This window comes from Piliocolobus tephrosceles, chromosome 20 (assembly GCF_002776525.5).
Source record: "Piliocolobus tephrosceles isolate RC106 chromosome 20, ASM277652v3, whole genome shotgun sequence".
NCBI classification, from domain to species: domain Eukaryota; kingdom Metazoa; phylum Chordata; class Mammalia; order Primates; family Cercopithecidae; genus Piliocolobus; species Piliocolobus tephrosceles.
Genome location: NC_045453.1, coordinates 4,518,153 through 4,545,783, shown reverse-complemented (window position 1 = coordinate 4,545,783; position 27,631 = coordinate 4,518,153). Strand labels below are relative to the sequence as shown.

At 49.8% G+C, this 27,631-nt stretch overlaps 1 protein-coding gene across 5 annotated transcripts in view; it reads left to right on the top strand.

Annotated features, from left to right (window-relative positions):
- The window catches only part of BCL2L1 (BCL2 like 1), a 63,132-nt gene extending 41,278 nt beyond the window's left edge, over positions 1-21,854 (top strand). For all 5 annotated transcript variants that reach the window (XM_023220384.1, XM_023220382.2, XM_023220385.1 and 2 more), the window contains exon 3: positions 20,234-21,854. In XM_023220384.1, coding sequence (XP_023076152.1) covers positions 20,234-20,371 — 138 coding nt within the window. In that variant the 3' untranslated portion in view covers positions 20,372-21,854. The remainder of the gene's footprint in view (positions 1-20,233) is intronic.
- Positions 21,855-27,631: the final 5,777 nt, after the last annotated feature.

Sequence of the window (27,631 nt, the reverse complement as noted above, 5' to 3'; positions counted from 1 at the left end):
CCCGTCTCGGCCTCCCAAAGTGCTGGGATTACAGGCTTGAGCCACCGCGCCCGGCTTCTTTCTCAATTCTTAATAAAAATATACTGGAAGAAGAAAAACAAAGCTTTAATGGAGGACCTTGGTAGAAAGCAGGTAAAAATTATATACAGTCTCTAAAATCTAGGGAGGTCCCCTGAGCCAGTAAATAATTTAGAGGCCAGCCTTCTTGCCTGTCCCAGCCAGCTTATCACTTGTCTTGCCCTATTCACAACAGGCCTTCAGAAGGCCCAACCTTCCCTTGGCAGCTGCATGTGGTGAACACCAACGGAAATCCCTGGTATTTTTCTTTGCATGCAACCAACCGTGGAGATGTAGGTCAGGCATTGCTGGCCTGGCAGTTACAACAGCTCTAGCTTCAGCCCTGCACCTGTAGCCATGTTCACTAAGCCCCACAAAGATGGGAAATGGATGGTCCCTTCTAAATAGGGTTTGTATCCCCAAGGGCTCATATGGGTGGAGCTGGCTGGGACTGGAGTGGGTTTGGGAGGAGACAGACCATCCGGAATGTGGAGATGAGAAGGATGGCTCTGGCTCTTCCCTCCTTAATGTCTGATGTCTGGCGTGACTAGAGCTGGATTGGTGGTGCTTCTGCTCAGCTCAGCTTAGAGTCATCATCACTGACGGAGGAGACTGGGGAGGTCCCATCCTTCCCCTGGGCTCAGCTGTGTCCCCAGACCTACACCTGAACCCCACGCCTGTCTGATGTTTATGGGATTGAAGCTGTCACCCTTTGGGACCTATCCTGTTTTCATTTCTGCTCTCAGCTGTCTGGTCTCTGTGGACCTCACTTACAGGTTTGTACGTGCCTGTCGCCCACAATGCAGCCCCATGAGGCTCTCCCAGCCTGGCACACTCATGCCTCTTTGGCCTTTGTTCTCTTCAGCAAAACTGCTAGCTCTGTGCCTTGCTAGGGAGGGCTTTCCTGGCCTCTCAGATAGGTTCTATTGGTCCAACCTAGCTCTACCTTTCCTGAGATTCAGTCTCTTTGTCCACACCCTGGGGGACAAGGCTGTGGTTCCAAGGCATGTTGGGGGGTACCTGTGGGCCATTCTGGACTGGCTTCCAGTCAGCTGGCTGACTCTGCCCTGGGTCTCAAATATCTCCTCTGTAAAAGTGTTAGACCAAGATCGTCAAGGTAACTTAGAGGTGATATGCAGATGGACATTGTCTCTTTTAATAGTCAGTGTATTTTATGTTGATTTCCATCTGGGGCAAATGATACTGTTTATAGTAAGAATAATAAGTTGCCTTTTCATTGCATTTATTTATTTAGCAAATATTTACTGAGTGTCTACTATCTGCCAACCACTATTCTAGCTACTGGGGATACCTGCCTTCATGAAGTTCACATTCTTTTTTTTTGAGATGGAGTTTCATTTCACTCTTGTTGCCCAGGCTGGAGTGCAGTGGCGCAGCCTCGGCTCACTGCAACCTCTGACTCACAGGTTCAAGTGATTATTTTGCCTCAGCCTCCTGAGTAGCTGGGATTACAGGTGCCCGCCACCACACCCAGCTAATTTTTGTATTTTTAGTAAAGACGGGGTTTCACTATGTTGGCCAGGCTAGTCTCGAACTCCTGACCTCAGGTGATCCACCCACCTCGATCTCCCAAAGTGCTGGGATTACAGGCGTGAGCGACCGCGCCCAGCCGTCATGAAGTTTACATTCTAAGAGGACAGAGAGTGATTGGGGGGCCTGTAGTAGGCAGCTTTTGGTATGTGTTTGCCTTTTTAATAAAGGATAATTAAGGAAGGCCTCTGAGGAGGAGGCATATGAGCAGAGATCTGCATGATCTGAGGGAGGAAACCATATAACAGTCTATGGAAAAAAAACATTCCAAACGTAAAGAACAAGTGCAGAGGCCAAAGGGTGGGAATGGTGTGCCTGGCATGTTTGAGGAAGAGCACAGGAGATGAGTGTGGCTAGAACAGAGTAAGCAGAGGAGAAGTGGTTGGAAAGGAAGGTTTGTGTGAGCAGTGGTGAGACACTTTGGTTCTCCTCTGGGTGAGATGGGAAGGCAGTGGAGGGTTTTAAGCAGACAGGAAACTGACTTTGCTGACCCCTCTGGCTGCCATGTAGTGAAGGAACCATGGGGTCGATCAGAAGCTGGGAGACCAGTAAGGAGGCTGTTAGGACAATACAGGCAAGAAATGATACTGGCTTGGACCAAATGATAGCAGTGGAGATGGTGGGAAGTGGTGGAACTCTAGATAAATTTAGAATACAGATCCATCAGGATATATTGACAGATGAGTGCTAGAGGGGATTTAAGGATGAGAGATGCAGAAAGAACAGGTTTGGGAAGAAATTAAGGATTTTCAGTACATTTATTTAAATTTATAAAAAGTAACTAAATTGATAGAATAATGTTAAGTAGGCCAGGCACAGTGGCTCACAGCTATAATCCCAGCACTTTGGGAGGCCAAAGCAAGAGGATAGCTTGAGCTCAGTAGTTCAGGGACCAGACTGAGCAACATAGTGAGACCTTATCTTTTTTTTTTTTGAGACGGAGTCTTGCTCTGCCGCCCAGGCTGGAGTGCAGTGGCCGGATCTCAGCTCACTGCAAGCTCCGCCTCCCGGGTTCACGCCATTCTCCTGCCTCAGCCTCCCGAGTAGCTGGGACTACAGGCGCCCGCCTCGTCGCCCGGCTAGTTTTTTTTTTTTTTGTATTTTTTAGTAGAGACGGGGTTTCACCGTATTAGCCGGAATGGTCTCGATCTCCTGACCTCGTGATCCGCCCGTCTCGGCCTCCCAAAGTGCTGGGATTACAGGCTTGAGCCACCGCGCCCGGCCGTGAGACCTTATCTCTACAAAAAAGAAAAATAAAAATAAATTAGCCAGGCATGGTGATGCACACCTGTAGTCCCACCTAGTCGGGAGACTGAGGTGGGAGGATTGCTTGAGCCTGGGAGGTTGAGGCCTTAGTGAGCCTTGATCACACCACTGCACTCCACCCTGGGCAACAGAGTGAGACCCTGTCTTGACAAGAAAAGAAAAATGTTAAGTAAATAATAACAGAATCACAGATAAGGTCAAAACAGTGATGGCTGAAATGGTGGATAGATTGAACCAAATGTGTCTGTGCTTCCTTCCAGCTCTAAAATCCTGCTTCAGTGATTCAGACCACATAGTCTCCCATTCACAGAGAACAAGAATTTGAAGCTCAGCCTAGAATAAGCAGATAAAGTGACAGGAGAGCAATCCTTTGGGCCAGGCCTACCTCTTGTTAATTTGGAAGGACTTGGGAAGTGGTTCTTACACATATACTGGCCTTCTGGCATTACCTTATTTATTTATTCATTCCTTCAGTCAGTCAGTCAGTCACTGAGCACCTTCTGCCTACTAGGCCCTGGACAACGACAGCTCTGATGCCTCTTCCCTCCTAATATAAAGCAAGCTACCCCGACCCCCACTCCCACTGGAGCCTGTCTACTCTGTGGCCTGGCATATGCCTGGCAGTGATGTGTGTGCTGGAAGTGGGATAGCCACAGCCTAGGCAGAGCCCTGCCCTCCCTTCACTGCACTGTCTCTGTCCATCCTCTGCCTTTCTCATCTTATTGCCATCCACACTTTGAGGCCTGGTGAGCAAGTGATTTTGCTTCCATGAGAGCACAGAAATAGTTGCTTTATCTCTTTCTTCATATAGGTCCTCATAGTTATCAAGCTGGAAAGAAATCGCCAAGGACCTCTTCTCCTGTCTTTTATAGATGGGAAACAGAGGGCCAAAGGGGCAGGCAACTCCCACAGTCCACATCTAATTCATCAGCAAATCCTTTCAGTTCTACTTTTATTGATTGATTGATTGATTGATTGAGAACAGGGTCTTGCTGTGTTACCCAGGCTGAAGTGCAGTGGCGCAGTCATGGCTCACTGCAGCCTCAGCCTCTGGGGCTCCAGCAGTCCTCCCATCTCAGCCTCCAGAATAGCTGGAACATGCCATCACGCCCAGCTACTCTGTGTTATTTTTTTGTAAAAATAGGATTTTCCCATGTTGCCCAGACTGGTCTGAAACATTTGGACTCAAGCAGTTCTCTCACCTCGGCCTCCCAAAGTGCTGCGATTGTAGACATGAACCACTGCACCTGGCCTAGCTTTACTTTAAAAAATAAATTCTGAAACTGACTGCTTCTCACCAACTTCTCTGGCACCATTGTGGCTGAGCCACTGTCATATTTTCCTGATTATCTCACCAGACTCCTGGAGATCTCCACCCAGCAGCCAGAGGGACACTATTGAACACCAAGGTCAGGTCATGTCCTTCCCCTGCTCAAAACCCTGCAGTGCTTTCCCAGGATAAGCCCAAGTCTTCAAATGGCCTACCAGGCCCTACACAATCGGGCCCTTGGCTACTTCCAGATCTCATCACTACCGGTCTCCTCACATTCACTGGACTTCAGCCACACTGGCATTTTTCCTGTTCCTGGAACACCTCAAGCATGTTCCTGCCTCTGCGCCTTTTTTTTTTTTTTTTTTTTTTTGCCTTGTTCCCGCCTCTGGGCCTTTGCACTTGTTCTCACGGCCTTTTCTCAGATCTTTGCAATGCCTGCTCCCTCACTTCACTCAGGTCTCTGATCAAATTCACTTCCTCAAGAAGTTTTCCCTGACCATGGATTCTAATCTTACTTTCTTCTGTGTTTCTCTGTACCCCCTTTCTCACATTTATTCTTTCTTAACGCATCACCATCTGACATGTTTATTGCCTGTCTCTTCCTGTTTGATTGTAAACTCATACAAGTACGAATTTTCATTCTATTTAGTCACTGCTTTATCCCCAGCGCTTAGCACAGTGCCTGAATCTTAGTGGGCACTTAATGAAGATTTGGTGAATGAATGAGTGTCCAGAGCTAGACAGCCTTCCTACAACTCCATAGGTCAGCCTGGCTTACAAATAGACCATGTCCTGTCTTAGAAAACTCATCTAATAGCTTCACCAAAGCTACGTGGCATCACTTTTGTTTCCAAGATAAAGATCAGACAGAGGGAGGAACTCTGCAAATACTGTCCTTGCAGAGCTGGCTTGGGGGAAAGTGAGTTCGTCACTGAGTAGCCTCAGCACACTCTTCCCTGTCTCACCCCTCGAGGCACCCAGGGAACCTGGGGGAATGCTACTTACATGTGCTTAAAGTCATCTCTGACTCCCAAGGCCTAGGAATAGCAGATTCTCAGTAAATATTGGGTAGGTGAAAGGGTGAAGGAAAGAAGGTCTTAGTAAAATCTTTTCATGTATCATGTTGCACTGGTAAATTTAGCATGCTCTGAAGTTGAATGCCCTCACTAGTAACCAGGGACCTCAGGCAAAGTCTCATCACCTCTCTGAATTTTAGTTTCCTCATTGGTAAAATGGGAACAGCACCTACTTGCAAGATTTTGAGAATTCAAACAGTAAATATTAGTTCAGCAAATACTAGCTGTTACTTTTGTTTGTTTATAGCTACAAATAAGAGAGACTATGAGAAGCATAAATGGAGCCACTCATTTTTCAGCAATAAAAAAAAAGGCCTGGTGCAGTGGCTCATGCCTATAATCGCAGCACTTTGGGAGGCTGAGGCAGGTGGATCACTTGAGGCCGGGAGTACAAGACCATCCTGGCCAACACAGCAAAACCCCGTCTCCAGTGAAATACAAAAATTAGCCTACAAAAGTACAAAAATTTGTGTGGTGGCACATGTCTATAATCCTAGCTACTCGGGAGGCTGAGACATGAGAATCGCCTGAACCCAGGAGGCAGAGGTTGCAGTGAGCAGAGATCACACCACTGCACTGCAGCCTGGGCGACAGAGACAGAGTGAGACTTCGTCTTAAATAATAACAATAATAACAACAACAGCAGCAACTAACATTTACAGAACGCTTACCATGGACCATTTAACTCTGCTGCTAGGCCTGTGAAGTAGGTACAGCTGTTTTCATTTTGCAGCCGGAACACCAGGCTTGGAGGGGTAAAGTGTCTTGCTACAGGTCCTGCAGCCGGGTAGTCATAGAACTAGGGTTGGAAGCCACACTGTCTCACTCCAGGGTAAGGAGGCCTGAGGTCAGGCTCTGCTCTGTTCCTGTATGAAGACTTGGAGGCGTCTCATCTGGGCCTCAGTTTCTTACCTGCTGAGGGTTGAACCCACACAGCTCTGTGACGCTCTGAAATTTCTGAGTGGTCCACAGGCCACATCAGGTGGGACAGTGGGTTGCTTCCGGGCCTCCTGGTGGTGGTGCTCTGGGTATTGACTGTGAACAGCACACCTCTGGGTGCCCCCTCCCTCGACATCAGGCAAAGTACCTTAGCCCTCTTCTCACCATCTCAGGCATCTTACTGTTCTGCACCTTAAAGGGGTAATGAACTGGGGCAGAAATGAATAGGGCAGAAAACTAGAAGGAACTCACTCCCTTGTCTGGTGCAGATCAATGCTGGATGCTGTGGAGAAGAGTACGAGGCTGACAGTGGATGTGGGCTTTGTTTCCCAGTTCCATCACATCACAGAACAGAAGGAAATGTAACCCCATGGGTGCCTTCAGCCCTGAGTGTTTGGTTACATGGGGTGTGAGCATTCATCTGTACAGTGGGAATGTACAAGTAGTCCGAACTACTTGGGAGGCTGAGGCGGAAGGGAAGGGTGTTGCAGGGATTTGCTCCCTTCCCCAAATCCTCCAGAGCTGTTGCCTTCTGCTGTGGAATTCCAAACATTTCCGATCAGATAAAGGTGGCTGAAAATACTCGGGACTTGTCTGGACTAGTTGGAGGCGGTGCTGGGGTGAAGAGGTCGAGGCCACAGGAGCTAGAGCGTGGAAAGATCTAGCCTTGCCCAGGAGTCTGCCCTGGGTCATAGATGTGCCTATTGCTCTCTTCCCCTGGAATCCTGCAGGTTTCAGAGCAATGCCCAGCAGGCTTTGAGGTGGAGAAGAATCAGACTCCTTTGTGGCAACAAGTCCTCCTGCTTCAGAATGTTGCTTCTCAGTTTACACACTAATTAGTGGATCTTTTGGATACCCCTGAGAGAGAGAACCCCGGTAGTCACTCATTTGTCTGCATGAGTTACTTTCTTTCTCCTTATGCTGCAGCCCTAGACGGAGCCCTATGAGATGATTCCCACTTCATTTGACAGTTGGGGAAAGTCCCAGACTTTCCCAGAGTCTCAGACAGGGGAAAGGACTCACCTGCAAATCAGCGATGGACCTGGGAAACAAAACCCACATCCACTGACTGTCAGCCCAGTACTCTCTTCCCCGCAGCATCCAGCACTGATCTGCACCACACAAGGTAGTCGCCATAGCTTTGGATGGAGAGGAGGAAGGAGAAGCTGCTTTGGACCATGGAGCACTTGGGGTCAAAGACCTCAGAAAGAAGTCCTAGTCTTTGGAGATTGCTACCCCATTCCTGCCCATTGCCTCAGCACAGTGCAGAAGATGCCTTTTCTAGAACTTTCCCATAAGCTTCCTGTCCCCCTTTCTTACCCTGAGAGAAAGTGTCTGGAGAATACTGGACACCCTGCCTAATCACCTGGTATATTGGGGCCTCTTTCTAGTTTTACCAGGCAGTGAGGAAAGGAATGAAGAAAGTGGGAACTGGCGTTTTTCCTCTTCCCTCCTCTCTGTCCACCACTCAGCCATACTCTTCAGCACCTTCTCTGGACCCAGCACTGGGCAAGGCCTAGGGGACAGAGCCCATGATCAGATGGGGGAGGAAGTGAGCAGCTAGGCTCCTTGAGAAAGTAACCTGTGGATTAAGACCTCAGAGATGAGTGGGACAGAGCTTGGCAGAAGCACCAGTGTGGGCAAAGGTCCTGAGTCTGAACAGAACATGGCATGTGAGGAATGAAGCAGCCTGGCCCTAGGTGAAGCTGAGAAAACCCTGCAGGCCCTTGTAGGCCATAGAGAAGGCTCTGAGACACAAGCTGAGCCATGGTCTACTAGTAAGAACAATAAACCAGACATTTACTCAAAGTTAACTATGTGCCACACACAGTTCTAAGACCTTTACATGTATTAATTTGAATCCTCATGGTATTCTTTTGAAATAAGGTCATTTTGGGCAAGGCACAGTGGCTCATGCCTGTAATCTCAGCGCTTTGGGGGGCTGAGGTGGGTGGATCATTTGAGGTCAGGAGTTCGAGACCAGCCTGACCAACATGGTGAAACCCAGTCTCTACTAAAAATACAAAAAAATTAGCCAGGCGGGGCTGGGCGCGGTGGCTCAGGCCTGTAATCCCAGCACTTTGGGAGGCCAAGACGGGCGGATCACGAGGTCAGCAGATCGAGACCATCCTGGTTAACACGGTGAAACCCCGTCTCTACTAAAAAATACAAAAAACTAGCCGGGCGAGGTGGCGGGCGCCTGTAGTCTCAGCCACTCGGTGGGCTGAGGCAGGAGAATGGCGTGAACCCGGGAGGCGGAGCTTGCAGTGAGCTGAGATCCGGCCACTGTACTCCAGCCTGGGCGACAGAGCAAGACTCCGTCTCAAAAAAAAAAAAAAAAAAAATTAGCCAGGCATGGTGGCGCATGCCTGTAGTCCCAACTACTTGGGAGGCTGAGGTAGGAGAATCACTTGAACATGGGAGGCAGCGGTTGCAGTGAGCCAAGATTGTGCCACTGTACTCCAGCCTGGTCGACAGAGTAAGACTCTGTCTCAAAAAAAAAAAAAAAAGGAAGAAATAAGGACATTTTTAATCCCCATTTTACAGATGAGGTCAAAAGCAAAATATTTTAATCTAGTTTGCAAGATTTATTGGTTCTCTGCCTGCTCTGTGCTCTGGCAGCCCAACTTGGTAGAGAAGTCGAAATTAATTGCCTTCATCCAGATAGCACTTCCATTTCACAAATGAGGAAACTGATACTTGGAGGAGAGCAGTAGAGGAGAGAGAGCAGAACTAAGACCAGCCAGTCAAGGGAGACAGAGGGAGACGAGCATCAGCTCCCTGACAGGGAAGAGTTTTCCAATGGGGCTGTCCGAAGATGAAATGCCCCACGCAGGAAGGAGGGAGCTCTCCATAAGTGCATAGGGAGAGAATGCCCTCGAGATGACTACCAAATCTCATGCGTGTGGACCATCAGGATGAAACAGACCCACTGTGGGACTTCAGCACTCCACCTTTCTGAACCCCATCTTTGAAATGGGGGTGTTCATGGTGAGCTTGAGTATTACATGGAAGGTTGGATGGGCATGCTGTAAGGTCACTGGAGTCTCCGACTCTGTTCCAAGGATGACTATTGGTCTTTCTCACCCTGGACACTGGGAGAAGAATGGAGGGCTGTGGCCATCTACTTACAAAAGAATAGGGAGTCACCAGGGTTGAAATGAAAGGGTTGAGATGAGGGGAGGCATCAGAATCCCAGGGGATGAACCCATATGAGCACATAGCAGCCACCCAGGAACGGTTAAATGTTTGGACTCTGGAGACAGACTGCGTGTGTTCAAATCCCAATTCTACCACTTGTGGCCTCTATGACCTTGGGAGGGTGATTTGTCCTCTCTGCCTCTGTTTCCTCATCTGTAAGCTGGAGAGTAATAACAGCATGTACTCACTGGGGTTATTGTGAGGATTAAGCAAATTCTTACAGACACAGCACTTAGCACCATGCCTGGTACTTAGTAAACATCAGCTGTTTTATCACCGTCACTTCAAGGGAAGGAGATTGTGAGCCCCCAAATGAGCATCTATGCCCCCAATAAATGCTTTTCTGAATTCTCTTTGCCCCCAAGCTCATCACCCTGGTTCTGAGCTAGAGAGATGGAGAGCCCACACTCACGCTGCTGGGCCTGATAGCTTTCTCGATTCCCCAGCGGAGGTGTTATCTCCTCCCAGCACAACCGCTTCCTTTTCTGAGAAATGCAAGTGCATCAGTCAGGCACAGCTTCTTAGAACTAATGGTGGGGGAGGAGGTGGAGGAGGAGAGGCTGGCAGCTAAACTGAACGGGTCAGAGTTGGAGGAAGAGAAACATGAAGTTTGTTGTGAGGAAAGCACCAAATATTCCCTATAGTCCAGATGGCTTGAGCCCTCTATGATACCCCCTGATCTCACCACTACTGCTAGGGAGGTCAAGGCAGGAGAAACTGGGGCTCAGATGCCAAAGGCTTGCTGTGACACCCATAGCTGGGCCGGCTGGACTGAGGTGTTGACCCCAACACAGTCTCGCCACCGCTCTCTTTGCCACTGCCTCCACTGAGCTGCTTCTCCAAGTTGCCTACCTCCAGGCCTATGTTTCCGTGGGGGAGAGGAGGAAGGCCATGTTCTTCTCACATCTCGGGAGCCAACAGCTCCCCTGGGAAAACCAGAGGAAGTGGATTCCAACCACAAACCTCACTTCTTCCGAGTCTCCGCCTGCAACTCCCTGCCAAGAGAGTGATAAGGCCTCTCCATTTGCCCTGCCCGCTTCCTACCATCTCCCAGCGATCTAGCAAGGCCATGTTTTTCTATTCAGTACGCATTTATCAGCCTCTCCCTCAGGCAAACTGAGGCCAGGAGCAGAAGGTGACTCTGTAGGTGACTCACAGCCTGCCAATGCAGGGATGTGAGGAGGACAGGACAAGGTACAGTCCTGGTATCCCTGGCACTTTCCCTGGCTGCTAGTAGAGTAGCCCCTTCCTCTTCTCCACCTACCTCTTTCCTGAAATAACCAAGCAGGAAGGAAGCAGTGGGCCTGGGCCCTCCAGAGTCACCCAAGAGGAAGGAAGGGTTCGTCTGGCACAGGCATGCTTGTTCCTCACTGAAGCCAGGACGGAAGGGTTTCACTTTCCCTCCTGGTCTTCGTCACATCCTTTTCCTGTGGCACCAGTTCCCCTCAGCTGGCGGGAGCCAGTGCTTATTCATTCAGCTGATGGCCTCAGGTTACTTTACCCTCCTTGACAGACCCAGGGCCATGGCGCTGGCCCAGAACATGGGGTTTGCTGCCAAACATACTGGGGCTTAAAAATGGCTTCCCCCCCCCTTTTTTTTTTTGAGACGGGGTCTCATTCTGTCATCCTGGCTGGAGTGCAGTGGTGTGATCACAGCTTACTGCAGTTTCAACCTCCCAGCCTCAATTCTCCCACTTCAGTCTCCTGAGTAGCTGGGGCTATAGGTGCATGCCAACGCACTTAGCTAAATTTCTAAGATTTTTCTTATAGAGATGGAGTCTCACCATGTTGCCCAGGCTGGTCTCGAACTCCTGAGCTCAAGCAGTCTGCCCACCTTGACCTCTCAAAGATGCTGGGATTACAAGTGTGAGCCACCACACCTGGCTGCCACTTATCTACTTTAGCTAGGTCTCAGTATCTCTGAGCCTCGGGTTACCTGGACTTAGAATGAAGGCCTTCTTCAGCCACAGAAGTACATGGACCTGGCCCATGATCATCCTTTAGAAACTGAGCAGAGTGCTGCATCAACGTTAGGAGTAAAGGCACTGGAACCAGATCACTGGTGTAGACATCCCAGTTAGGTCATCAGCTCACTACATGGCCTTGAGCAATTCACAAATCATCTGGGCCACATGTCCATCAGCAATATGGGTTAATGGTAATACCCACTGACAGAGTGTAGAGACAACTAATGAACTAGTCTACAAAAAAACCAAGAAGAGTACCTTACAGGGTATGTGCTCAGTAAGTGTGCACTGCTGCAGTCACTAAGGAAGTCAGGTTTTCTGTGGGTAGAGATAGCAGAGTCTAAGATGGCAAGATTGGACGTCGGAATGAGTGTGAATGAAGTACTATCTTGGGTAGATTAAAAGAAAAAAAAAAAAGAATGTTGTGAGGCCAGAACTCAGACAGATCCCACTCTTGCCACTTCCTAGATAGGGATCTTGGGTAAACTCTGGAGCCTCCATTTTCACATCTGCAAAATGGGGCTATTGATAATATTATGAGGATCAAATGAAAGCATTCATTTGTTCTTCTAAAAGTTTCACTTAAAATGGCATCTGCTATGTTCCAAATATAGCACCAGGTTCTAGAGATACAGGTGACAAAGCCACACACAGTGAAGTGGGGGAGACAGAACAAAAAATAATCTCTCAAGTGAATATGATAATTATACATGTAATTGGGAAATATGGCCTAGTGTGCATAGAGTGCTTCAGCTCAGTGCCCAGCACAGGTAAAACACTGAAATGTTTGGTAATGGTCAGCTGTCATAATAATAGTTTTTTGTTTGTTTATCTTTTGTTTTTTTGAAACAGAGTCTCTCTCTGTTGCCCAGGCTGGAGTGCAGTGGCCCAAACACGATTCTCTGCAGCCCTGACCTCCCAGGCTCAAGAGATCCTCCTCAGCCTCCCCAGTAGCTGGGACCATACCACCACACCCAGCTAATTTTTTTTTCTTTTTTTAAAATTTTTTTGTAGAGACAGGGTCCTCCTATGTTGCCCAGGCTGGTCTCAGACTCCTGGACTCAAGCAATCCTCCTGCCTCAGGTCCTAAAGTATTTTATTACTGTTAACAAGTAAGGGCTGGGTGCGGTGGCTCATGCCTTTAATCCTAGCACTTTGGGAGGCCAAGGCAGATGGATCACCTGAGGTCAGGAGTTCCAGACCAGCCTGGCCAACATGGTGGAACCCCACATCTACAAAAAATACAAAAACTTAGCCAGGTGTGGTGGCGGGCACCTGTAATCCCAGGTAACTTGGGAGACTAAGGCAGAAGAATTACTTGAACCTGGGAGGCAGAGGTTGCAGTGAGCCGAGATCATGCCACTGCACTCCAGCCTGGGCAACAGAACAAGAGACTGTCTTTAAAAAAAAAAAAAAAAAAAAAAAAAGGACACCATGGGCCAGAGAGGTGAAGTAACCTGCTCAAAGTCACACTACTTGGAAGAAGTGGGAAGGGCAGGCACAGTTGCTCATGCCTATAATCCCAGTACTTTGGAAGACCAAGGTAGGAGGATTAGGCCAGGAGTTTGAAACCACCCTAGGCAATGTAGTGAGACTCCATCTCTCCAAAAATTTACAAGAGAAAACAAAAGAAGAAAATGTGGGCAGTGAAACCAGGATGGGAACTGAAAGATCAGATTCAAGTAGAGACTATACTTCAGTGTCTGGCTGGTCCCCTGGCATTTGGGCCCCTTTCCTCAGGGCATCATGCCAACCTTTTCACCTGAGTTCTGCAGGGTCACAGGCACTTACAAGGTGACCTGCATCATTCAGTTGGCTGACTCTGGGCAGAGATCTAGCTGCAGTCAGTCTGTGCCTGTCTGAGTAGGTCCTGGGCCAGACTTGGTCCCTATCTGCACTGAACCCCCAGACTGTTGGGGGAAACCAGGCACACAGACGCCATCAACCCAGGAATATCCTTCCCCTCCCTCCCACCTCAGGGCCTTTGCACTTATTACCTCTGCTAAAACATGCTTTTTTTTTTTTTTTTTTGAGACGGAGTTTTGCTCTTGTTGCCCAGACTGGAGTACAATAGTGTGATCTCGACTCACTGCAACCTCCATCTCCTGGGTTCAAGCAATCCTCCTGACTCAGCTTCCCAAGTAGCTGGGATTACAGGTGCCCGCCACCATACCCAGCTAATTTTGTATTTTTAGTAGAGACAGGGTTTCGCCATGTTGGTCAGGCTGGTCTTGAACTCCTGACCTCAGGTGATATGCCCGCCTCGGCCTCCCAAAGTGCTGGGATTACAGGTATGAGCCACTGTGCCCAGCCCAGCTCCCCCGGATATTCTCTATCACCTCCGCAGGACTTAAAACCCTATCATCTCGAAAATTATCTTTTTTTTTCTTGTTATCCTCTCTGCTTCCCAGTAAGACAAGGTTTCTCAACTTTTTTTTTTTTTAATCACCCACCCCTGCAAGGAGTCTTTTTCAGACTTTTTTGTCCTAATTGCTCTCCCATGAAATTTGAATACTATACTATATGTACTATATATCTCTTTATGTGCTGTGGCCCTGTGGAGAGCCACAAATCACTGTATTGTCTAAGAATGCTTCACTTCATGCCATTGGAGGTGATCTTACTACCATTGAGAATAGGCTAGAACATAAGTTCCATGGAAGCCTTGCTCACGGCTGAGTCTCCAGTGCCAGCCTCAATGCATACCCCTGGTATAAACAGAAGTCCAGGGACCCTGGGAGCAGAAAGGAGACATTCATCCCAGAGGTTGGGGAGGGATGAGCAGGGAAGAAGGGACTCCAAAATGGAGTCCTATAGGCCTAGTAGGAGTTGGTTAACTGAGGAAGATATGGAATGACCAGTTAAAGGACAGTGTTGGCAAAAGCACCAGGGCCTGAAGCACTTAGGAGTATGTAGTGTGGGGCCACTCCAAGTGGGTGGCCAGGACTGTTGAAGTCTCTGAAGTATTGGAAGAAGGACCTTGAAAGTGGTACTAGCCTGGGCATCTCCTAGGGGCCAAGTCAGGAGATCCAGTTTTCTAGTGTAGGCTCTACTACAAACCAGCAGTGGAAATGTAGAATGGGCAGGTGGGCTGGCCTTGCTGACTTCGCGGGTCTACCTGGCTAGGAATCCATGACTCGCCTGTGGAGGTCATTTGCCATTGTCTGTCCCCAGTGGCCCTACAAACCCCCTGTGGGTCAGCTGCAAAGAGAAACTTTCCCCACTTTCCTCTAACTCAAGCAGAGGATGCAGATAGGCCCTTCGGCCTGGGTCTCCTAGAAACCTTTGTGACATCAGAGACCTCCCTGCAACCCACTCTTAAACCTCATCCCCTGCCTACCATGCCAGCCTGGCTAAAACCAGTGGGAGCCACCCAAGGAGTAGTCGGGGCTTATCTCTGCTTTTCCAGACCAGGGCTGCTCTACAATCCTGTTTATTTATCCAGAGCAGCCGCCCGCTGAGAAAATGGCTCTGTTTATTTCCAAGTGTGTCGTGTGAACCATGGGCTAAATATACCCACGCCACCGCCTCTCCAGCACCCGCCCTGGAACAGCACGCCCCATTTTGCTCGTTCTCCCTCTGCAAAAGCAATCCTTAGAATCCACACCCCTTGGAAATCCTACTCCCTTTCCCCAGGAAAAGAAACTGAAGTGGAGATGAAGGTTGTCATGACCAGGAACGCATGAGTGGAAGCTGGGGCAGGTGAAATGAGAATGTTTCTGTGGCACTGAAATGAGAATGTTCCCTCCACCCAGGAATGACTGTTCCTGGACAGTGAATGCTTTGTGCCCTTGTGGGGACAGCGCCTGTTTACTCCAACCCAGCCCCAGAGCTGAAAATTTCCTGTGGCTGCCAGCCCTCTACTTCAGGAAAGTTCCCATCAAGGGAGCCAGGCCTCTCCCATTTTGGCTGCAACCCCAGTGTCCCTTCTTGAGAGACATTTGGCCTCTTGGGATAACCAGGGCCTTCTCCCATGCTCTTCATAGTCTGGAACTCTCCCTCATCACAGATAATTCTGTTTTGACTCCACCTGGGCATACGTGGGAGCAACAAAATCAAACCTCCTGTAAGAGTACTTTTCTCTGCCAAGACCCACAGAGACTGGCTAGGATGGAGTGGGAGACAGGGAAGCATAGCCACGGCCCTACTGCCCTCCTCTCCCCAGATCCTCCACCTCAACCCTGTTCCCACATTCCTTCTCCTGGAAATCCTTTCAGCACTACTGACAGGACACGTCCCTCCAGCCTCCGACTTCAGGGAAGTATCCTGCCATAGGCTAGGATAGGCAGTCTTGCAGTTCAATCCTGACTCTGCTGTCTGCTGAGTGTTCCCTGCTTTAAACCTCAGGCATCTTATTTGTGAAATGTGGCTCAAATCTACATCGCAGGATTCTGATGAAGGTGAAGTGGGATACCAATGCCTGACATGTAGTAGACGTGCAATACATTTGTTAACTCATGTATTTACTGAGCACCAGTTATGTGCAAGACACTGTTCTGAGCACTGGGTGTATAGGAACAAGACAGGACCTCTGCCCTTATCAAGATATATCTAGTATAGGCCGAGGGTAGTGGCTCACGCCTATAATCCCAGCACTTTGGGGCTGAGGCAGGCAGATCACTTGAGGTCAGGAGTTTGAGACCAGTCTGGTTAACATGGTAAAATCCCGTCTCTACTAAAAATACAAAAAAATTAGCTAGGCGTGGTGGTGGGCGCTACTCAGGAGGCTGAGGCAGGAGAATGGCTTGAACTCGGGAGGTGGAGGCTGCAGTGAGCCAAGATTGCACCAATGCACTCCAGTCTGGGTGACATAGCAAGTCTTTGTCTTAAAAAAAAAAAAAAAGGCCGGGCGCGGTGGCTCAAGCCTGTAATCCCAGCACTGTGGGAGGCCGAGACGGGCGGATCACGAGGTCAGGAGATCGAGACCATCCTGGCTAACACAGTGAAACCCCGTCTCTACTAAAAAATACAAAAAACTAGCCGGGCGAGGTGGCAGGTGCCTGTAGTCCCAGCTACTCGGGAGGCTGAGGCAGGAGAATGGCGTAAACCCGGGAGGCGGAGCTGGCAGTGAGCTGAGATGGGGCCACTGCACCCCAGCCGGGGCGAAAGAGCGAGACCCCGGCTCAAAAAAAAAAAAAAAAAAAAAAAAAAAAAGACACATCTAGTATGGAAGGGGCACATCACAACAAAAACAAGGTACAGAATCTAGTCATGAAAAGTGCTGGGAGTGGGTGCAGCTTAAGGGGGGAAAAAAGTGGTGAGGTGGTGAGGCCAGGCATGGTGGCTCATGCCTGTAATCCCAGCACTTGGGAGGCTGGGGCAGAAGGATCCCTTGAGCCTAGGAGTTTGAGACCAGCCTAGGCAACAAAGTGGGACCCTGTCTCTACAAAAAATTTAGAAATTTAGCCAGGCATTGTGGTGTGTGCCTATAGTGGCAGCTATTCAGGAGGCTGAGGCAGGAGGATCGCTTGAGCCCAGGAGGTCAAGACTGCAGTGAGCCATGATTGCGCCGCTACAGTCTGGGTAACAGAGCGAGACCCTGTCACAAAAATTTAAAAATAAAAAAATGAAGCGCCGAGAAGAAAAGCTGACACGGTGGTCATTCTGTGTAGTGTAGTTCCTGTAATCAGGAGGCTGAGGCAGGAAGATTGCTTGAGTCCAGGAGTTCAAAGTCAGTCTGGGTACATCTTTTAAAAACAAGAAAAAAAAATGGTGGCCATGTGTGGTGGCTCATGCCTGTAATCCCAGCACTTTGGGAGGCCGAGGTGAGCGGATCACCTGAGGTCGGGAGTTTGAAACCAGCCTGACCAACGTGGAGAAACCCTGTCTCTACTAAAAATACAAAATTAGCCGGGCATGGTGGTACGCGTCTGTAATCCCAGCTACTCTGGAAGCTGAGGCAAGAGAATTGCTTGAACCTGGGAGGCAGAGGTCACGGTGAGCCGAGACTGCGCCACTGTACTCCAGCCTGGGCAACAAGAGCGAAACTCCGTCTCAAAAAAAAAAAAAAGGGGGGGGGCCAGATATGGTTGGAGGCTCACGCCTGTAATCCCAGCACTTTGGGAGGCCGAGGCGGGCGGATCACTTGAGGTCAGGAGATCAAGACCAGCCTGGCCAATATGGCAAAACCCTGTCTCTACTAAAAATACAAAAATTAGCTGGGCATGGTGGCACATGCCTGTAATCCCAGCTACTCAGGAGAATCGCTTGTACCCGGGAAGTGGAGGTTGCTCTGAGCCCAGATTGTGCCATCGCACTCCAACCTGGGGGACAGAGAAAAACTGTGTCTAAAAAAAGAAAAAAAGAAACAACTAAGAAGAAAAATCAAGGAAGGTAAGGGGAGGACAGGCAGAGAGAGATGGGGGTGGTATACTGTTTTAGACAAGGCAGTCAGGGAAGGCCTCCCCTAGGAGGTGACATTTGAGGGGAGTCATGGTTGTGAAATGATGGAGTGAGGCAGGCGCTAACCTGGGATCAGGTGCTCCACGCAAGTGGGAACAGCAGACTCCTGTGGCAGGAGACATTGGAGGAACAGCAAGGAGGCCAGTGAGACTGGAGTGAAGTGTGCAGGGAACAGGGGTGGGGAGGAGGCCAGAAAGTGTTAGAGCCAGATCCCACTAGACCTTGCTGACCAGGGTAAGGAATGGGGACTTTGTTTCAGGTGTGATGGAAGCCCTGGGAAGGTTGAGAACTTGGAGTGACTGAATGGAGTGTGCTTGTGCGAGGGCTGAGATTCATGGGTCACTGCTCTCTACTGGCTTAGTGTTGAGGATTCCTTCAGTCAAGTTAGCACCTCAGTGCACATGGCATTTTGCTAGGTACCAGGTATACAAAAATAAATGATGCTGGCCTTCTAAGTGTAGGAAAAAGCTGCTGGAGGGCTTCAAGCATAGGTGTGCTATGATCTGACCTGTGTTTTTAGAAATCTCTGTGTGGAGCATAGACTGAGGGGGTTGTCAAGACTGGAAGTGGGTCCAGGCAGGGGTCACAAGTGAGCAAATTGGTAGGTGAGACCTGAGGCCAACTGGAGATGGCATGCCCTGACGGAGCAGCCACTTGCCCATTTGGGACCGGTTGGAAATGTAGGCCCAGTGTGCAGAGGTCTTGGTAGAGAGGCAAGAATCAGCCAATAACTCATTCATTTTACACACACACACACACGGAACTTACTTTTGTTGTTGTTGTTGTTGTTGTTGTTGTTGTTGTTGTTGTTGTTGTTGTTGAGACGGAGTCTCTGTCACCCAGGCTGGAGTGCAGTGGTATGATTTCTGCTCACTGCAACCTCTGCCTCCCGGGTTCAAACAATTCTCGTGCCTCAGCCTCCTGAGTAACTGGGATTACAGGTGCATGCCACCACACCTGGCTAATTTTTGTATTTTTAGTAGAGACGGGGTTTCACTATGTTGGCCAGGCTGGCCTTGAACTCCTGACCTCAGGTGATCCACCTGCCTCAGCCTCCCAAAGTGCTGGGATTATAGGCATGAGCCACCACACCCAGCCTGGAACTTTTTTCTTACATATTTCTAGGTGCCAGACACCAGTTTTGGATTCTGGCTCCACCACTGACACAGATGGGTGACCTTGATCTAGTCCCTGGGTCCTTGGGTCCTTGGCCCTTGGGCACAGCTTCTTGGCCTGTAAATGGGGAGAGACAGCCTGCATTGCAGAATTGTTGGGAGGATTAAAGGACAAATTGGGTACAACGCTTACTTATAAAAGTATGTTCTAAGTGTCCCTCTCCCTGCCCCACAGGCTGCTGCACCCTGGGCTGGGTAGTTTAGCCCACAGCTCCTCCTTCCCCTTATCATGTGCTTCCCTTCTGACTTAGATTCCGGGCAGAGGGCTGTTGATCACAACCTCCTGGGCCCAGAGTCACACCCCCTGCAGTAGAGGACAGGGACAAGGCCTCACAGACCCCATCATGGAGGCCTCTCAGTCCTGCGTCATTGTTACCCTATCTTCTCTGCCGTGCTCTTCTCTTTTTTTTTTTTTTTTTTTTTGAGACGGAGTCTGGCTCTGTCGCCCAGGCTGGAGTGCAGTGGCCCGATCTCAGCTCACTGCAAGCTCCGCCTCCCGGGTTTACACCATTCTCCTGCCTCAGCCTCCGGAGTAGCTGGGACTACAGGCGCCCACCACCTCGCCCGGCTAGTTATTTGTATTTTTAGTAGAGACGGGGTTTCACCATGTTAGCCAGGATGGTCTCGATCTCCTGACCTCGAGATCCGCCCATCTTGGCCTCCCAAAGTGCTGGGATTACAGGCTTGAGCCACCGCGCCCGGCCTGCCGTGCTCTTCTCATCACCAGCCTGCCCACCAGAGACTCCCTCCAGAGGGAGGAGCCTCTGGCTGAAGTCCCAGGACCCAATCTACCCCTGAATTGGCCCAAATCACCCTGGGGATTTAGCCCTGGGCTTCCTTGTCCCTCCCTCTGGTGCAGCAGTAGAAAGTCTGAGGCCTAGTGTCTCCACACTCCACACTACCCTCAGACTCAACTCCAGGCTCCTCGCGGCTTCCAGGCCACACATGGTCTGGCTGCTGCTCACCCCTGCACCATCATCTCCCCCATGCCCTCTTCTCCTGCACTCTGCTCCAGCCACCTGGCTTCCATCAGTTCCCTGACCCTGCCCATCTCGTTCCCACCTTGGATTCTGGAGAAAGTGCTACTTACTGACCTCAGGGCACTTTCCTCCTCTCTGCCTGTTTTCTGAGCAGTAACGTGGTTTGGTTATCACCAACTGAGGGTCAAGAAAGAGGACCACCCTTAGCCCTTTACCTGGCCCGAGTGGGCACAGATGGCTACAGTTTTTCATGTCACCAAGGCCATAGCATGCAGATAGCCCCTTTCCCCACCCACCTACATTACTCTGAGGATTCACGCTGCGCCTTCCTTCTCTCTCCCTGCAGGACACTTTTGTGGAACTCTATGGGAACAATGCAGCAGCCGAGAGCCGAAAGGGCCAGGAGCGCTTCAACCGCTGGTTCCTGACGGGCATGACTGTGGCCGGCGTGGTTCTGCTGGGCTCACTCTTCAGTCGGAAATGACCAGACACTGACTATCCACTCTACCCTCCCACCCTCTGCCCCACCACATCCTCTGTCCAGCTGCCATTGCCACCAGGAGAACCACTATATGCAGGCCATGCCCACCTACCCACCACAGGGTTGGGCCCAGATCTGGTTCCCTGCAGTTAGTTTTCTAGAATTTATCACACTTCTGTGAGACCCCCACACCTCAGTTCCCTTGGCCTCAGAATTCATACAATTTCCACAAAATCTGTCCCAAGGAGGCTGGCAGGTATGGAAGGATTTGTGGCTGGGGGCAGGAGGGCCCTACCTGATTGGTGCAACCCTTACCCTTTAGCCTCCCTGAAAATGTTTTTCTGCCAGGGAGCTCGAAAGTTTTCAGAACCTCTTCCCCAGAAAGGAGACTAGATTGCCTTTGTTTTGATGTTTGTGGCCTCAGAATTGATCATTTTCCCTCCCTCTCTCCCCACACTAACCTGGGTTCCCTTTCCTTCCATCCCTACCCCCTGAGAGCCATTTAGGGGCCACTTTTGACTAGGGATTCAGGCTGCTTGGGATAAAGATGCAAGGACCAGGACTCCCTCCTCACCTCTGGACTGGCTAGAGTCCTCACTCCCAGTCCACATGTCCTCCAGAAGCCTCTGGCTAGAGGCCAGCCCCATCCAGGACGGAGGGGGCTATAGCTGCAGGAAGCACCCCATGCCAATGCTAGGGTGGCCCTTGCAGTTCAGCACCACCCTAGTCCCTTCCCCTCCCTGGCTCCCATGACCATGACTGAGGGACCAACTGGGCCCAAGACAGGTGCCCCAGAGCTGTTGATGGCCTCAGCTGCCTCACTTCCTACAAGAGCAGCCTGTGGCACCAGAGGCTTGGGCTGCTCCTCATGGCGGGTTCAGGGGACTCAGCCCTGAGGTGAAAGGAAGCTATCAGGAACAGCTATGAGCCCCAGGGTCTTCCCTACCTCAGGCAGGAAGGGCAGGAAGGAGAGCCTGCTGCATGGGGTGGGGTAGTGCTGACTAGAAGGGCCAGTCCTGCCTGGCCAGGCAGATCTGTGCCCCACGCCTGTCCAGCCTGGGGAGCCAAGCTACCAAGGTCAGAGTGGCCTGGCCAGGAGCTCTTCAGGCCTCCCTCTCTTTTCTCCACCCTTGGCCTGTCTCATCCCCAGGGGTCCCAGCCACCCCGGGCGCTCTGCTGTACATATTCGAGACTAGTTTTTATTCCTTGTGAAGATGATATACTATTTTTGTTAAGCGTGTCTGTATTTATGTGTGAGGAGCTGCTGGCTTGCAGTGCGCGTGCACGTGGAGAGCTGGTGCCCGGAGATTGGACGGCCTGATGCTCCCTCCCCTGCCCTGGTCCAGGGAAGCTGGCTGAGGGTCCTGGCTCCTGAGGGGCACCTGCCCCTCCCCCAACCCCCACCCCACACTTGTTCCAGCTCTTTGAAATAGTCTGTGTGAAGGTGAAAGTGCAGTTCAGTAATAAACTGTGTTTACTCAGTGAACAAAGAGCCTGGGCTCTTGTGTGCTCTGGGATGGGGAAAGGAGGGGCCACTGGAGAGCTGGCTACTGGTCCTGGCTCTGCCACCCGCAGGGGAGGACCTTGGACAAGTCCTTCCTTCCTTCTGGGCCTGTGGTTTTACTGAGCACATGCTGTGTGCTGGGCACTGGGGCTGCATGTGAATGGGACAGAGAGTCTCTGCCCTCCGGAGCTGACATTCTAGTGGGAGACACAGCCACTTGGCAAGTGTTTACTGAGCTCTGCTCTACACAGACATAGTCCTGGGCACCGGGGACTTCTTCAAACAAAATCTTTGCCTTTACATAGCATTAATTCTAGTGGAGGAGACAGACACAAGCACGGCTCTGGCTGCTGTAGGGTGTCGGGGAAAGGTGTGATGCCTTTCCTCACCCATCAGAAGATTCTATGACTGACATTCCTATGACAAAAGAAAAACAAAGTGGCAGTTCACACCCTGTAATCTCAATACTTTGCAGGTGGAGGATGGGTTGCTTAAGGTCAGGAGTTCAAGATCAGCCTGGGCAACAAAGTGAGACCCTGTCTCTACAAAAAAATTTTAAATTAGCCAACCCAGCAAGGCCAGTCCAGATTCTTCTTGGCCTCTGTGTAGCATTCCTTCCTCCCCGGTACAGGAGACAAGACATAGGTCAGAGTATTTATTTTTTAAGAAGGTCTCATCCTGTCACCCAGGCTGGAATGCAGTGGTGTGATAGATCACTGCAGCTTCAAATTCTGGGCTCAAGCGATCCTCCTGCCTCAGTCTCCTGAGCAGCTGAAATTACATGTGGGTGCCACCAAGCCTGGCTAATTTTCAAATTTTTTTTTGTTGAGATGGGGATCTTGTTATGTTGCCCAGGCTGGTCTCAAACACCTGGCCTCCAGTGATCCCCACGCCCAGCCAATAATTTGTGGCCAGCTTGTACATAGTAGAGCAGAGGAAGGTTACAGTAATATTTCTGTGTTTTATGAGTTGCTTTAGGGAGAGGAGTTCTAGTTTCTATAACCCACCTTGGGGAAGAGGAATGAATGCTAGTTTCTGTTACTTGCTTCAGGGGAGAAAGAGAAATGGGAGACAGCAAGCCGGGAGACAGATCTTGTTTCTGAGGCCTTCCAGCCTCCTTTAGTTCAAAGTATTCAGCATGCCAAAGTGCCATACTTGGGGGTATTGTTTTCTAAGCCCCAATAAGGGCAAAGGAGGAAAAGCAACAACCATGAGGAAGCCGTTTGGTCTTCTACCAAGATATGAAGGACTTAGCAGGGAAGCAGGGAAGAAGGGGTCAGACTTGAGATTTTTAAGGTAGATCCCACAGGATTTCAGGTGGAGTAGAGATAGCTTCAGAGAGACTCAAGGATGACAGATTTTTAGAATAGTGGTGCCATTATAGATACAAAAATGAAGTGCACGTCAGAAGCCAGTGCAACCCTAGAGACTCATAGTAAGTTTGATCTGAGCTTGTCTGGGAGTCAGGAGTCAGGGAGGGCTCCCTGGAGAAAGTAACATGAGAGCCAGGGCCTGAAGAGTGCATCACGGTTAACTTAAAATTAAGTGGGGAGGCAGGAGAGTGGGCCTAGGGAGGAAGCAGTAAATGCACCAGATGAGCAGGCATTGTCTTCAGGCTGAAGAAAAGTTGGTGTGTCCAGAGCTAAGAGAGAGGGCGCTCCTGGGTTTAAGATGGACAGAGGGTGGAGTGAGGGGACTGAACTTGATCCTAATGGCAGTGAGAGCCAGAGAAAGGTGGTAAGTTGGGGAGTGATAGAGCCCCCAAAACGCTGGCTGATGGGTGGAGAAGGTTCCGGAGTGGGGAGCAGAGTGGAAGCACGGAGATCAGTGAGGAAGCCATGGTTTCATGAATGCTCCGGTTTTGAGGATGGACAGCCAGATTTGTGTCCCGGTTCGTCATTCCTTGAGCCGTGGCTTCCAGCGAGTTACGTAGTCTCTCTGTGACCCAGCTTTCCCCTCTACAAAATGGGTGTGATGGGCAATTGAATGCGATAACCCAGAAGCGGTGGAGGAGGACTGGATGTTGAGGGTGACCGCAGAGATGGACTCGGCATCCCCCCGGGCTCTCCAGGAGAAGAGAGGAGGTGCTGCACTCTCGGAGTCCCGCGTGACCGCGGCCGGCGGTCCAGGAGGGATCTGGGAGAAGCGGTCAGGAGCTCCAGCCGGAGGGCGGCCCTGGAGTTGGGACCTGCCCTGGGCGCCCCGCCCCGCCCCGCCCGCTTTTCGGAATAGGCTTGACTGCCCCCTGGTGGCCACAGGATGCGACCTGAGAGCCAGCCCCAGCCCAAACTGCTCCGGCTCAGTGTGCACGACCTCACTCGCTGGGCCACATTTCCCCAGTGCCTTCCACCCTCTACCCTACTCACCAGAAAGACAGCTACACTTCCAACCCTTAGGTACTGGATTCAGAGCTTGTATGGGCTCTCTGGGGCTCAGAATCGCCATCTTGTTTGGTTCAAGACCAAAGCCTCCAGCTCCCACTCACCCCTCCCCCACGATGTGTCCCCAGCTCCTGCCCCTAGCTAGCCATAGCCGTTGAAGTCCCTTCTTCACATTCTCCATGTGCTTCCAGAAATGTCTTCACTAGCCTTTTTTTTTTTTTTTTTTTTTTTTTGAGAGTGGGTCCCCACTCTGTTGCCCAGGCTGGAGTGCAGTAGTGTGATCATAGCTCACTGCAGCCTCGACTTCCTGGGCTCAGGTGATCCTCCCACCTCAGCCTCCCAGGTAGCCGCGACTACAGGAGCACGCCACCATCCTTGGCTAATTTTTTTGGATTTTCTGTAGAGACAGGGTTTTGCCATGTTGCCCAGGCTGGTCTCGAACTCCTGGTCTCAAGCCATCACTTGGCCCCAGCCTCCCAAAGTGTTGGCATTACAGGCGTGAGCCTCTGCGCCCAGCCCAGAAACATCTTTTCACATATTGGCACAGATATAAATATATTTTGATCCTCCACTAATTTTTTACACAAATGGTAACATACTAAACACACTTTCCCTTGCTTTTTCCACCTGCATACTGTATCTTGTAGAGGTTTCTTTTTTTTTTTTCTTTTTCTTTTTTTTCCGTTGAGACGGAGTCTTGTTCTGTCGCCCAAGCGGAAAGTGCGGTGGCATGATCTCGGCTCACTACAACCTCCACCTTCCAGGTTGGAGAATTGCAATCTCCGCCATCTGGGTACAAGCAATTCTCCTGTCTCAGCCTCCCAAGTAACTGGGAATACAGGTGCACACCACCACGCCCAGCTAATTTTTGTGATTGTAGTAGAGACGGGGTTTCACCATATTGGTCAGGCTAGTCTCAAACTCCTGACGTCAGGTGATCCGCCCATCTCGGCCTCCCAAAGTGCTGGGATTACAGGCTTGAGCCACCTAGACCGGCCCTGTAGACATTTCCATATTCAGACGTGAATCCCCATGTGCTCACCAGGCAGTTTCAACAATTACCAACTGATGTCACCTTTATTCTTTTTTTCTAGCTGTGTGGTATTCCACAAGTTTTTAACCAGACCTCTCCGTGATTCCCAACTTTATGTATTGCCATGGAACATGCTTGGAATTGCACAGACGGAAAGCTGGAGGGGATTTGGGACTCTCTATGTGGTTCCTGGGGAAAAACTCATTCAATTTCCATATAGTACATATTTATGATGAAAGAAATGAAATACAATATATTTCATAGAGAAAATATGAAGTATTAACTTTAATTAAAACATCTAAATACATGAGATATTTTAAAATTTTTTCTTTAAAAACTTGACTTTGGTCCTGTAAATGCAACTTTTTATATGAGGTTTTATTATTGAAATGGCTCGGCCGGGAACAGTGGCTCACGCTTGTAATCCCAGCACTTTGGGAGGCTGAGGTGGGCGGATCATGAGATCAGCAGTTTGAGACCATCCTGGCCAGCATGGTGAAACCCCGTCTCTATTAAAAACAAAAATACAAAAAATTAGCCGGGAATAGTGGCATGTGCCTGTAATCCCAGCTACTCTGGAGGCTGAGGCAGGAGAATAGCTTGAACCCAGGAGGCGGAGGTTGCAGTGAGCTGAGATTGCACCACTGCACTCCAGCCTGGGTGACAGAGCGCAACTCCCTCAAAAAAAAAAGGAAGGAAGGAAGGGGAGGGGAGGGGAGGACTGGACTCACACAGGGCTCAGTATGGTGGCTCATAAGGAAGGAAGGAAGGAAGGATGGAAGGGCTCACACAGGGCTCAACATGGTGGCTCATGCCTGTAATCCCAGCACTTTGGGATGGGTAAAACCCTGTCTCTACTAAAAATACAAAAATTAGCTGTGCGTGGTGGCCCACATCTGTAGTCCCAGCTACTCGAGAGGCTGAGGCAGGAGAAATGCTTGAAACTGGGAAGCAGAGATTGCAGTGAGCTGATATTGTACCACTGCACTCCAGCCTAGGTCACAGAGCAAGACTCTATCTCAAAAAAAAAAAAAAAAAAAGAGACTTCGTAATCTCAAGTAGGAAATAAAAGAAAAATGTAAACTATTCCAAAGCTTACTATTGAAATTATATTTAAACATTCTAACAGCTCTTCCTTTCTTTAATTGACAAATTAATGTTAATATTTCTTGTATTCAGTTGGATTTGAAATCAATCCAAATGTACGTTTTCATTTTGAATATTTTAAAATAATGAGTTCAGAACACAGGAAAAGATACAAATCTTTCAAAATCTTCTTTCTTTCTTTACCATTATAACTATTATTAAAACTGGGCAAGGCTGCCAGGCGAGGTGGCTCACGCCTGTAATCCCAGCACTTTGGGAAGCTGAGATGGGCAGATCACAAGGTCAGGAGATCAAGACCATCCTGGCTAACACGGTGAAACCCCATCTCTACTAAAAATACAAAAAAAAATTAGCCAGGCCTGGTGGCAGGCGCCTGTAGTCCCAGCTACTCAGGAGGCTGAGGCAGTAGAATGGCATGAACCTGGGAGATGGAGCTTGCAGTGAGCCGAGATCGTGCCACTGCACTTCAGCCTGGGTGACAAAGCCAGACTCTGTCTCAAAAACAAAAAAAGGAAAGAAAAAACTGGGCAAGGCTGTACAACACCAAGAAAGAAAGAGAGAGGAAGGAAGAAAAGAAGGGAGGGAGGGAGGGAGGGAAACACAGAAGGAAAGAAGGAAGAAAGGAAGGAAAAGAAAGGAAATTATAGGTCACTATTACTTATGAACATGTATGCCAAAGTTATAATATTAACAAATCAAACCTAACAACATATTAAAAGAATAATATATCACAAGCTAGTAGGGTTTATTCCAGGTAAACAAGATTGACTACATATAGGAATTTTTTCTTTTTTCTTTCTTTCTTTTTTTTGAGACGGAGTGCAGTGGCACCATCTCAGATCACTGCAACCTCCGCCTCCAAAGTTCAAGTGATTCTCCTGCCTCAGCCTCCCAAGTAACTGGAATTACAAGCATGCACCACCATGCCATGCTAATTTTTTTTTTTTTTTTTTTTTGAGACGTAGTCTCGCTCTGTTGCCCAGGCTGGAGTGCAATGGCTGGATCTCAGCTCACTGCAAGCTCCGCCTCTCGGGTTCACGCCATTCTCCTGCCTCAGCCTCCCGAGTGGCTGGGACTACAGACGCCCGCCATCTTGCCCGGCTAGTGTTTTGTATTTTTTAGTAGAGACGGGGTTTCACTGTGTTCGCCAGGATGGTCTCGATCTCCTGACCTTGTGATCCGCCCGTCTCCGCCTCCCCAAGTGCTGGGATTACAGGCTTGAGCCACCGCGCCCGGCC